Genomic DNA, 12584 nt, shown 5'->3' on the forward strand with positions numbered 1-12584 from the left:
TATTTAACCCTCAGCACTCGGTACTATTTCGGACGTTACCTAACAGTAACTCAACACCACTTTTTCAAGACGCCAAAAATATATACTTTGGAATTGTGATTTTATATAGTATAACTTTAGAGCCTTACTGTTGTCGTTTCACCATTTTTATAATTTAAAAAAATGTAGTAATGATAATGTAATAAAAGAAGGATAAAAAAAATTGTTTGGAAAATATTAGTGGTAAATTACGAAAACACTGTCTCATTACTATTCGAAGCTTCAATACGATGTGAGTTCTTGTTAATTTATTTTCTCAGTTTTAGGATTTGTTTATTATCTTATCAAGTTTCCCTATATCATTGAACCATACTAGTGTAAATATATTTTACAAATCCTATATATTGCTCAACGGATAAAAGAAGTGTATAGTCCGTCGTGAAAGCAATCAGCAAGTTTTCTTTCGACCTAAGACCGGTTGATTTATTTATATATTATATTTATATATGCATCTTGATATTTTTATCAGAATTTGATCTGTTTTTTTTTGTGCCATTTAAATAGAAAACTACAGGAGAATATGCGTTACTTACAAAATTGCGGTGGAATAAGTTGATTCTCCGTAATCACTAAAAAACTTTAATTTCCCCTCAGGTGTCTGAATGAAAGTCAATAGTGTTAGTCCATAAGTATAAATACACAAATTAAAAAATACAAACAATTATACATTTTGATTTATGATAGGGACGACTATTAGTGATATTACATGAGTTTAAAAATAAAACATTATCTGGCAGAATTGTATAAGTCAGAGAAATTGTATACAAAATACAACATTAATATGGTTTGTACTTCATTATGTAGCAGGGACCAGAGGGGGACAACCGAGTGCAAAGGGTCAATCAAAACTAGAGGACTCAGTTGGGTTAATAGTGAACGAGATGGTACAAGAGAAATTGATTTGTTTTGTTCACTATAAGATCTAGATTAAGTAAAAAAATCATTTTCAATTACCCCTAACTCCAACAAAGAGTAAATGGGTGATGATGATCTGATCAAAAAAAAAAACTAATAAACAAATTATGAGCTTTCAAGTAAGAGATTACGAAGTGGAATAATGTCTCTTAAAAAAAAAATAAATTAACTCAAAATATAAATTATATTTGAAGGCACTGAATTAAAAAAAAAAAGAAGTTTCAATGATATTAAATAGTTCACTAAATATAGTTTTATGATAGAGGAGGGTATGCTGGGGCTACATGATAGAGTGAGAAGAGTTTTTTTTTTTGCCAAGATTTCATAAAATAATGATTATGTGAAAGCTCTTTCAACGGAGTATATTGTCAAATTTAGATGAGAATTAATTTTATACAGTAATTCTACAAGTCCAAGAATAAACATAATGTATACTATGATATCCCTATAAAAAGAGAGTTTTAGTGATTAGATCAACCATTCACCTAGTAAAAATTATGCGTTCAATTTTTTGTTTACCATTAAACGTGAAAATAGCCGATTTTTTTGGAGGAGTTTCTTGCCGTCTAAGCATGTGAGAGGATTCCACCTGTGTCACATAGCAACTGAAATAAAAATAAATCTTTATGGACCATTTATCCTTGAAACAGATTAGAACGAAATAGTGATATTTAGAGACGATATTTGTTACAGAGAAATATTTAAAATTAGTCAAGGTTATTGCTAATGAGTATATCTTCATCGAAGCGGAAAAAAATTGGAAGACTGTTCAATAAATAGTCCTGCAATCACCACCATGAAGAGACTTCTGATTTTCTCAGTTGCTATTTGTGTTATCTCGGTGTCATCCAGTAAGTAAATTACTAATATCTAGTGACAAGAAATTTTTTTTTTAGTTTTCTAGTATATGTCATCCTCTGTTTCAACTAATCATTGTGATCTTAAACCGCGTGATATCCTCACCTTACAGACTTAATTGCTTTCGGGAGAACAGATAGCCATGGAGTGGGTAATATCAAGCTCCTAAATTCTCAGTGTATATTGTATCGTTGTATATATTAGAAGTTGTACATAGTACAGATTATAGATGCCGAAAGATGCAAGATGAACTATGTTTCATTTTCGAAGCATATCTACCAAGGACCAATCCTTTGGGTATTTGACATCATACAAATACAGGTAATGATACCCTTTTAAGGTACACTGAGTAGGATAGTAGTATATTATGTACATGATGTATTCCGTAGTACATCGCGCGAGGCCTTGGAGCTCCATGGTCTGTCGTTCCAGAAGAAGAAGAATAAGAGTATGATAATAACTCCTTAGTTGGTGTGTGTTGTCTCCAGTAGGTTAACTTCTAAGGGAATCCTAGGACCAGGATTCGAATTAATAAACTTTGGGTTTGTAAGGTTTATTCCCCTCATAGCTTTTTTTATCCTAAATATTGAATATAGTGATGTTGACAAATTTATTCAAATCACCTTTAGATCAAAAACTTACCACATATTCCTTAGTTATTCTTTGATAGTGAACCTTTAAATGCTGGCGAACAGGAAGGTATTTTGGATTTAATCGCCAGACAAACATGGAACAGCCACAGGAGATGAAAAGATAATAGCAGCTCGTCTATAACGATTATTCCAACACTGACTTAAATATTTTAATAAATTATAACACCGCCATCATGCATATACTGACTTCACGGACTAGCCGTTGTTGGATTCAACCAAACATACATCCATCCAAAATTCTCAAAGCTCCTTATTATGGCACACATGAAATAAAACACACAGGCCTTACGATTTCAGATGTAAACGATATGGCAAAACTTATTACCAGTGCTTTTAGTGTAACTTAAATTTCTCTGAGACTTCCAACTACTCTGTACCTAGGGATTGATTTATCCAAAGAAGAGTCGAATGAAACTGATAAAGTATTATATAATATTTGTGTTATTATTTTAGATCAGGGGTTCCCAACCCATAGAAAGAAGCCTGTGGAACACCAAGCCGGAAAGTGAACCATTTGCGACCCACCGCTGGAACAAAGGGTAGTCTCCCAAGAAAAATAATTGAAAATTAGCTTGTTTAAAAATGCATTTTGAATCAAATTTGGGGTGCCTGTTGGAATCTTCCATACGATACTAAAACATCAGGATAGGTAAAAAATAAAATAGTTCTAAGGATAAATCGTAAAAAATTTACATTGCCGCCCCGTCCCAAACTCCATGCAAGACCATCCACGGCCGGCTATGATCCACAGGCCACCAGTTGGGAACCTCTGAACCTCTGTTCGAAACAGTATATGTATATCATCTTAAATTAATCTCTTTTCTGCGAGGAACGTTTGCTCAAATCTGTTATTATTTGAAATATGATCGAGTTTATATTAGCTTAACCTAAGCCTCTTGAGCTATGAGAAAAATCAATATATCATCTCATCTGTAAGCTTATTTTATAAATCGTAATGGCTTTATTGAGAATATTACTTTGAGAATTTAATAATACAGTTATTATTATTATAAATTAAGAGAGGTGAGTGAATTTTACATAATGCTCTGATAATCCAAAGAAAAAGGAAATGGTTCACTATTTTCAATTTACGTAATTTAACTTTAACAGTAAAATAAGCTATATATTTTTTACATATATAAATTTTGAAAAAAAAAAGTAGCCGTTTTAATTCATTACAAATAAAAAAAGAGTAAAATTTCTACAAGAAAAAAATTAGAAACAATATAACTAGGAAGTTTTTAACAATTAATCAGTCAAAAATTCGACAATCATCATGCACCAATAGGATAGAAGACATAAATTGGTGATGAAATAGGAAATGGGATTTTCCAATCTATCTTGATTATCATGTAATAAAATCAGCAATAGTTTATTTTTTATTGATATTAACTAAGAATAGGAAAAAAGTATTCTCATTTTTAGTTATTCTTTATAAAAAAAAAAAAATTGCATGAAACTACCTTACTATGTTTTTATATAATTATAAGTTATCATTTTTGTAATATGTTCCCTGTGAGAATAAAACAATTATATTTTTTCATTAGCAGGCAATAATTTCAATAAGGATGGAGATGAAACGGAAGAGGAAACCGATTCAGAAGAATATCTTATGGATTGGGACAGTGCAGAAGACGATGACAGCGGTCAGTTGGAAGGTCTATTTTTTGTATATGCATTGGGAAATAAATGAAAATATTCGAAGTATGTAAAATTATTTGGATATAAAAACTTGTATAATAATATTAATTAAAGGCTAAGTGCAAACAAGTCTGTACCTAAACCCAAGGTTGGTGCCTAAAGCCGTTGTTCTTTTAATTCGTGCGGCATTGAACCTTCCATAAATGAATATATTTTTTGTAAATAAATCTCTCCTATTTCATAAAACTAATAATTTTTCATTATATCTTTAAAGCACAATATTTTTATGGTTCCCTCGCTTTCGAAACAAGTCATGACTAAACATAATTTGATGGGATCTATTTATATAATATTTTACGACAATATTAAGACGACACGGCGTTAAAAACGGGACTTCGGAAAGTAATAAATCCTTACTTCTCCCTAGATTAATATTATATTATTTGTTCAGTTAATTGACGAAAATGTTACAACACTATTTAATTTAAAAGCCCAATTAACAGGTTAATAATTAAGTATTACAATCAATATATGAAGTCTAGTGTCAATTCTTAGCGAGGCTCCAAAAAATCCCGGATGGATGCAGAAAGACCAACTCTATTATTTATTAATTTTATTTTATTTTTTTAACATGTCGACTTCAATATGGAGAACCATAAGCCATAATAAAAAATGATCACTTGCGTGGCGCGCTTATACAAAATAAATGTTTACTTTTCTGTTGCTATATAAATTCGTATTTTAGCGTTTCTCGGGGTGTAAATAACGGATATCAATCTTATTTCAGTATTTAATTCAACATTGTAACTCAACATAAGAAGTGTACCTACAATTGTAATCGGGAAAGATCGGCTGTATTCGATTTTTAGTCTCGAAGCCGTTGTCCCTTTATTATAATCCTTTAGTGTTTCTCTATTTTTCTCATTTAGTTAATTATCATATTCTTTCATAGTTAACATTCATACATTCTTAAAATACTTAATTATTTCCAATAAAGAAAATCAAAGGTACTTTAGAGAAAGAGTTTTTGAAAAAACGACATTAAAGGCCTAAAAAATTTTAACATTGAGGATAAGATCTAGCTGACATAAAATATCATTTAGTTTTACATTAACATAGCGAGTTTAATTAATATACGTATGTTAGTGTATATTCAGACACACACACTGTTGGATATATAGTAGGAGAAGGATCGTTCGAAGCAATAGCCCGAAGGGGTGCCGAGAGACTATGTGAAAGGTATCCTTCTAATTTACTATCTTTCCTTCTATCAACGCAAGAAGAAAGATGAGATTCGGATTCGTAAATACGTATATGATGCAGAGTTGGGCAAGTTATACAAGAATACGGTGTTGCTAATTTTGATCACTTCACTCATAGACAACTTGTTTGGGTACAGAGTACAATATCGATATTCATAAAAAACTTGAGAAGAATAAAAACAAACCAAAATAAACAATTAAATGAAACCAAAAGCTGAGTACAATTTAAGCAGCCTTAACTCAACAAAAAACTGTAAGTATGTTTAAAGAGTATCCATACTCAAACTAGTTTGAATACGAGCACTTATAATTAATACTAAAAAAAAAAAATTGTGGTATATTTTATTGAAGAAAATAATTTTTACTTTCGAAACGTACAGTTTTATTTAAAATTCACAACAAATTGAATGAACAAGGTATTCTGATACAAAAAATAAATATATTATTGTTAACGGAATTCTTCGATTCACCTAAATAGTATTATCAAATAATTACAATCAATTCTTCATTACCTCATGACATTGTACTTTAAAAAAAAAAATTAGTGAACTTTAAATAAAGAGGCTCATATGTGTTGAGGAAATGGATACTAGATTACACTTTACTCAAAATTAATAAAAATGAAATTAATTACTGCCGAACTCTGATATGTCGTAATTTCAAAATCTACCAGGTAGATTTAGGACTAAAATACGAATATTTTGTGATTGATTGTATTTTTATTATTGTTTTTATTTCCCTATATAATAAATTCATATTGTATTGCAACCTTCCTTGAGTTTGTCCCGTGGTTATTTAATTTACATTACAATTACGAGTTTTAAGTTTGAACAATACGCAGTAGCGTCAATCTTATTTTACGAGTAGGCAAAGGAAAGTACCAAGAAGATGCCTCAGATAAAGCTAGGCAAATTTAACAATTTTAAAATAATTTAGCTATTAACAGTATACATTTACATGATGTATAAATATAGACAGTCTTACAATATATACATATAATTTTTTTTTACAACTATTAAATAGCTCTATGATAATAAAAAACCTAAGCAACTAGAGCAAACTGCTATCACTACACATTTCTGACAAGCAGGGAAAAGATTCAAATTTGATAAACAGTCGTAGATCATAGAACGCGAAAGAGGGAACTTCAAATGAAATATAGAAGAAATTATCATCGTTGAAAGGTATAAGAATTACACAATTAACAACATATCGTATTGGAAAATTAACAACAATTTAAATTAATGTTACTCAAACCTCAAAATTAACAATAAACAACACTAATGAAAATAAATATATAGAATGAAAACAGACTAACTACTGTAATTTTTTTTCTTTCATTTTCATAACTCATTTTTTTTACTCAGGAGTATGGATATGCGAAAAATATTATCTCCTAACTTCTCTAAAATATAATTGGGCATTTTTGAACCTCAAGATCAACAAAAAGAACCATATACATATAAATATATATAGACATTAGATACCGAGAACATATTTTCAATGATTTTTGTAAAAAGTAATAGTATTTAAAAATTGAAAACTACTGTCGATGAAAGAGAATAATTTCTTAGGCTATTATTTATTAGAAATTTTAGAGAAAAAAAAAAACCGTGCCCGTGTAGGCCTCATATTTCCGAGGCCAGACAGAGGCGACATATTTCCGTGACAACGTATACTCTATGCTAATATTACATGATTTATAAGACGTTGTCACGTCAAAAATAAAAGTTTATATAAGTAAAATGTTTAAATGGTTACTATAGTTATCCAATAATGTTTTGTATTAAATGTAAACAAAACAATCTACTTCCGTTACGGGACACTTTTTCTAACATTGCATCCCGCAAAATGATTTATAAGACGTTGTCACGTCAAAATGACACACAATATTAAAAAAAAATAAGTTCTAAAATATTTAATGAACTGAGTCACTATGTTCCGGCCAACCTTTAAGTGCTTCTTCTATTTTACAAAAAGTACGGCAAAAATGGAAACTGTCCAAGTAGATATAATTAAATTTATAAAAGGTTGAAATACATTAAAGACAATTTTTCTTTACTCTTGGTTTAAAAATTATAATTTATTAATCTATATACAATTTAAACCTTTTCATCAATGTTTTAACAATTTTTAAAAGTTGTTGTCAAGTTAAACAGGTATTTCCGAAAAGCAAACAAAACAGGTGGCAAAATATTACTTACTTCAAGTTCATAGTCACTGGAAGTTGTAATTAGGTTTTATTTAAAATATTAAAACAAGTAAGAAAATGTCTCTGAATAAGATGAATACAGAAGGAACTTTTTCAGAAGAGAACGAAGGACTCAGCAACGAAGATGAAGGAATGGAAGACTGTGGAAACCCATGTAATTCATATTCCAGAGAGTACAACCCCAGAGATTCTGAAGGTATTATATAACAACTAAAATCAGTAATATTTTAAACATAATATAAGATAAATCAAATTTTGTATTGTGTATTTTTGAAATACAGTTAAAATAATTAAGTTTTTTGAATCCGGTAGAAAGGAATACCTATTTTAAGGGGTTAGTATCAACTTTTTTTTTTCAATTACAATTATTGATGTGATAAATACTAGAATCTACTATATTCGAAGACAAAAATATCTAATAATTATAAATGCATTTATTACCTTAATTATATGATCACTATTTTGAGATTTTGATTTGGCAAATCAGTACTGTGTATGCATTAGGTTAAGATGGTCATACTTACTGTCGTCTCTCTGAAATATTTATTTTTTTGAAAGATGTTGTTCTTTATAGATCAGTGAAGTTTCAAGATAGACTCCTTTTAATAGTGATCTAATTGTAGTGTAGCTAGTATTATCATTTGCATTGTAATAGTGTGAAGAGTCTTGCTTCAGTTATAGGCTCAGTTGCATTATCACAGCCATTTCTGCCTACGTGGCCCTGCCTAGTCAGCAGTCTTAAGTTGACCTTCCGCTCGAGTGTGGTCCATGTCCACCACAAGGTTAAGGCAAGGTTAAGGTCACGTAGGCGTAAAAATATAGTACAAAAAGAAACTAATCTTTAAGTAAAATACTACAAATTTGCACATAAAATCCAACTTATCAACATTTTTGTTTAGTGAGTGATAATAGTGTAAGATAAATTGAAGATTTAAAATTAAATTAAAAAATAGGTTAAAGTAAGTGAAATTAACAGACCTGGAAAGAATAGCATTCCAAAATTTTTTAATAGTTGGATGTAAGGTGTAATTTTTTTTTTAATATTTATTTATTAATATTTACAACTGTACATTATAATACATTTAGTAAATCTGATCTAAGTTAAATTGGAGTGTTACAGGCGTGTAGAGAAACTACCCATTGGTAGCACTCTAATGACATTTTACATTAGCTGGTTTCGTGGCCATCTTCTTTTCAGGCGCCTCGGAGGATTGGCAGGAATGGAAGAGGATGCAAGATTAGAAACTAGGGGGTTTGAGTGGTTAGAGAGTTTATAATGGAAGGAGTGATATCTGGTTCGGGCTAGATCGGTTACATAGGGAACATTAAGGTCTTTATGTATGATTTTATTCGTGACAAAGTAAGGAGCATTGAGGATTTTACGAAGGATTTTGGATTGTAAGGATTGAATACGAGAGGAATTCGAAGGTTTAGTGGAGCCCCAAAGCTCAACTCCATATGTCCAGATTGGCCTTATTACAGTCATGTAGATCAGTCTTTTGTAATGTGTTGGAAGTTTAGACCGTTTGGCTAGTAAGTGCTGTAATAATCGAAATCGACGTGCAGTTTCCTGTCTTTTCAGTATGGTGTGAGGATTCCAGGTTAATCGTTTGTCCAAATGTAGTCCAAGGTAGCGGATCTGTTCGACAGGGGTAAGAGTAACATCATTAAATGAAACTGTAGGGCAGTCAGTAGGTTTACGACGAAGGGTAAAGGTGATTTGATGGTATTTGTTGGAATTTAAGGTGTATATTTTTTGTTAAGATTGTACTTGACGATGGTTTGGCCGAAACGTAGGACTTTCAAAATATTAATAAAGTGTGTTTGAGTTCCGAATCGAAACATTTTATTTTATTTATATAATAAAACCAGTTCGAATAAAGATAAGATTTTGTAGAAAATATATTTGTTTTTTTGTATTATTATATTTATTTATTTTTCTTTCATCTATCTCATTTAGATATTCCCCCTCAACCTATTCTCCTGACTAGTGAAGTAACGGAATCCAATGTGTCCTTAGGTGTGGTCTCTTTATGACATCCCTTTATTACTGCTCATAATTTAATTAATACTCAATTAATTTTTTTTTGCATCCCTGAGATTCCCAGCAATGCGATAGCATGAGTGTTATAAGGTCAACAAAAATATGAACAATATTTGCAATCTTCTAACAGATTAAGGTCTACAACCATTTAAAACAATTATCTGTATCCTAATTGTTGATTCGTTCGTTTATTGTTGTTTAGCGGCTTAAAACGTCTTTGGTTATGAACACCATTTATTTCTTCTTTATACTTAATTTATTATTATTTTGCTCATTTGTTGCATAAAAAAGTAGTTTTAGTGGGTTAGAAAAGACTTAGTCTTGTAAGCCCCAAAGAGGATTATGTCCGTTCAAATCTCCGACGAAGAGAACAGGACGAGAGAACTGGCTATATATGTCTTGGAGATGCTAGGTTTCTATTGGGCCTGAGTTAGTATAAATCACAGACTGAAGAAGTAAAGTGTAGGTCAATTTTCGCAACTATCGCTGGGAGATGAGTGTTTATTGATGTCTATTCGAAATAAAACACTGATGCGCACGAAATACACGAAAGACTGATGTATGGAAAGAAGGACTCCGTGATGACCACGGTTTGAGTAACGGTCATCTTTTCTACAAATTTTATAGTTTTTAAAAGTTATATTATCTTAACTTATGACATTAGTATCTTGAATGTATAAACAGAACGGGTTAAATCTCGGATCAGAATTTTCAGGTCATTACAATGGGTTTCTAATCCGTTACAATTCCATTGCAGGAAGGATATGTATGATAATTATATGAAAAATAAATAGAATAGATCAATAAAAATGACAAATAAGAGATTGTCATGATTAAAATATGACATTCTTAAGAAATAATTAATTTCAATTTAGCTATTTATTAATTTTTTTATGGGTAGATTCTTTTCTTGGTCGGTGTTTGGCAAATGGCATTTAGTATATTCTTCAAGTCTAGCCTGACCGAATTGTATACATACGGATTTTATTTTACATAGGGCCGTGGGTTGATTATATCCAAAGCGTTGGAATTAGAAAAACACATTAAGATTATTGTATAAAAAAATGTTCTTTATAAATTGTAAAATTAATATATCTATGTTTTTAACAGAAAAAGAAGAAAAAATACATGAAAGACAAATAATAGTGGAAAGGAATCGAGGTTTCTTATATGATCTTTTCCATCCTCGTTACGATCAACATCACCATATAAAATATTTTCAGTGAATAGAAAAAGCATACAAGAAAAATACTGAAGTAAGTCTTAAAAATAAAATTACATTCGCAGACAGATACCTGAATCACGGTAAGTTAACATGTGAAAAAAAATAAATAAAATAAAATAAATTTTCGATATACACGAAATAAACTACATCATTAAATATGCGAGTGCAGTAATGTATATAATTTATGAATTGTTCCTAATCGATAAACGTGTAATGATCAATAGCAGATAGAATTAATCGATATAGTATTGTTAATGATTCTATGGTATACATAATGAACTTTTAGGATTTTGTAAAGGTTCATTCAATAAAAAAAAATATCTATTTACAAAGTACTATATACAAAAGGTGATACTACTAACAATAAACAATATACAATAAGACAAAAAGAAAATAAACTATTCCCTACTACTTCTGCAAACAGATGCGCACAGTGTGTTACCTAACTATCAATTAAAATACTATTCACTAACTACACACATGTGAATCATAGTAAGTAAACATAGAAAAGAAATTAAGTGTTATATAATAAATTATTTTGAATAAATGTTTATATTTATTTTTAAATATTCATTATTCTTGAAAAATATAATTAAAAAAAACATTACATACACGGACAAGTAGGTCAGCCATGTAAGTTAAAAAATGAAAAAAAATTAATCAAATCGATAAAATGAATAATATATCAAATCTTAAAGAAACACAATAAATACAAATGTAAATAAAATTACTATTACCGCCCAAAAAAGCGCTTCATCAATATTTTCTTAAATTAATTATGTATATTTATTATTAATTTTTAATATTATTAATTATTACTATTATTATCTTAATAAAGATAATATCAACATCCTACAAAATCACATGACCTCCGAAGACATACATGCGAATCATAGTAAGTAAATATGGAAAAGAACCTATGCGTATTATGACAAGAAGTTTTAAATAAATGAGTAATTTTATTCTACAATTTCCATTAATCATGATGAAGATAATATAAAAACATTACATAGCAGACTACAAGGTAAACCATGAAAAGTTAAAATATGTGAAAATAAAAGATGTGTTATATAAAAAAAATTTGATTGCGCCTCTATTTTTATATTTAAATTATTCATAAGATAATATCATTACTGGCTTCATAATCAAATTAAATACGCTGGTGAACCATCATAAGTTAAAGCATGAAAAATAAAATTGCGTGTTTGATAATAAAATGTTTTTAAAAATGTGTATATTTATTTATATATAAGAAGATGGTCAGGGTAGCAGGGAAAAAGAATAACAAATAGTTTATAACTATTTAATGTTCAACGTTTCGCCCCACTTTGCAGGGCTTCATCAGGGCTAAAAAGATACAAAAAAACAACTAAGAACATTACAACAATAAGATACAATAAAGTAAATTAGGGTAGGATAAATATTATGTAAAAATTAAGTGATAAGAAAATTACATATAAATAAAAGGAAGGAAGACATAGAATAGTATTAATATAAAATAAACTTGAATAAACAATGATAAGAATAAAAAAAATCGTAAGAAGGGTAACAATGAAAAATTTAAATAAATACGTAAAATATACAGTTAAAAATACAGGAGACGTATAAAAAACAAAAACAAAACAAAACATACGAAGAATAAAGTAGAGATAAAAAAAAACGTAGTGAAAGAAAATAATAATAATAATTTTATTAAATGAGCAAAGAACAAATCAGGCAACCCTGACCATTTTCT

At 29.5% G+C, this 12584-nt stretch overlaps 1 protein-coding gene across 1 annotated transcript; it reads left to right on the forward strand.

Moving 5' to 3' along the window:
* Positions 1-1746: 1746 nt before the first annotated feature.
* Positions 1747-11358, forward strand: LOC106691221 (uncharacterized). The gene is made up of 4 exons (XM_014436930.2): positions 1747-1805; positions 4013-4111; positions 7678-7776; positions 10735-11358. Exons 1-4 carry the CDS (start codon positions 1751-1753, stop codon positions 10848-10850), a joined length of 369 nt encoding a protein of 122 aa, XP_014292416.1. The 5' UTR covers positions 1747-1750; the 3' UTR covers positions 10851-11358.
* The last annotated feature ends 1226 nt before the right edge of the window (positions 11359-12584 follow it).

The sequence above is a fragment of the Halyomorpha halys genome, unplaced genomic scaffold, assembly GCF_000696795.3.
Source record: "Halyomorpha halys isolate HHAL.00 unplaced genomic scaffold, Hhal_1.1 Scaffold2175.1, whole genome shotgun sequence".
Classification (NCBI taxonomy): domain Eukaryota; kingdom Metazoa; phylum Arthropoda; class Insecta; order Hemiptera; family Pentatomidae; genus Halyomorpha; species Halyomorpha halys.

What these genes read in the sequence shown, in the direction of transcription:
- LOC106691221 (XM_014436930.2), top strand. Translation starts at nt 1,751, where the DNA reads ATGAAGAGACTTCTGATTTTCTCAGTTGCTATTTGTGTTATCTCGGTG. An exon ending in TGTTATCTCGGTGTCATCCA is followed by an intron (nt 1,806 to 4,012) that starts GTAAGTAAATTA and finishes TTTTTTCATTAG; the next exon opens with CAGGCAATAATTTCAATAAG. An exon ending in TGCAGAAGACGATGACAGCG is followed by an intron (nt 4,112 to 7,677) that starts GTCAGTTGGAAG and finishes GAACTTTTTCAG; the next exon opens with AAGAGAACGAAGGACTCAGC.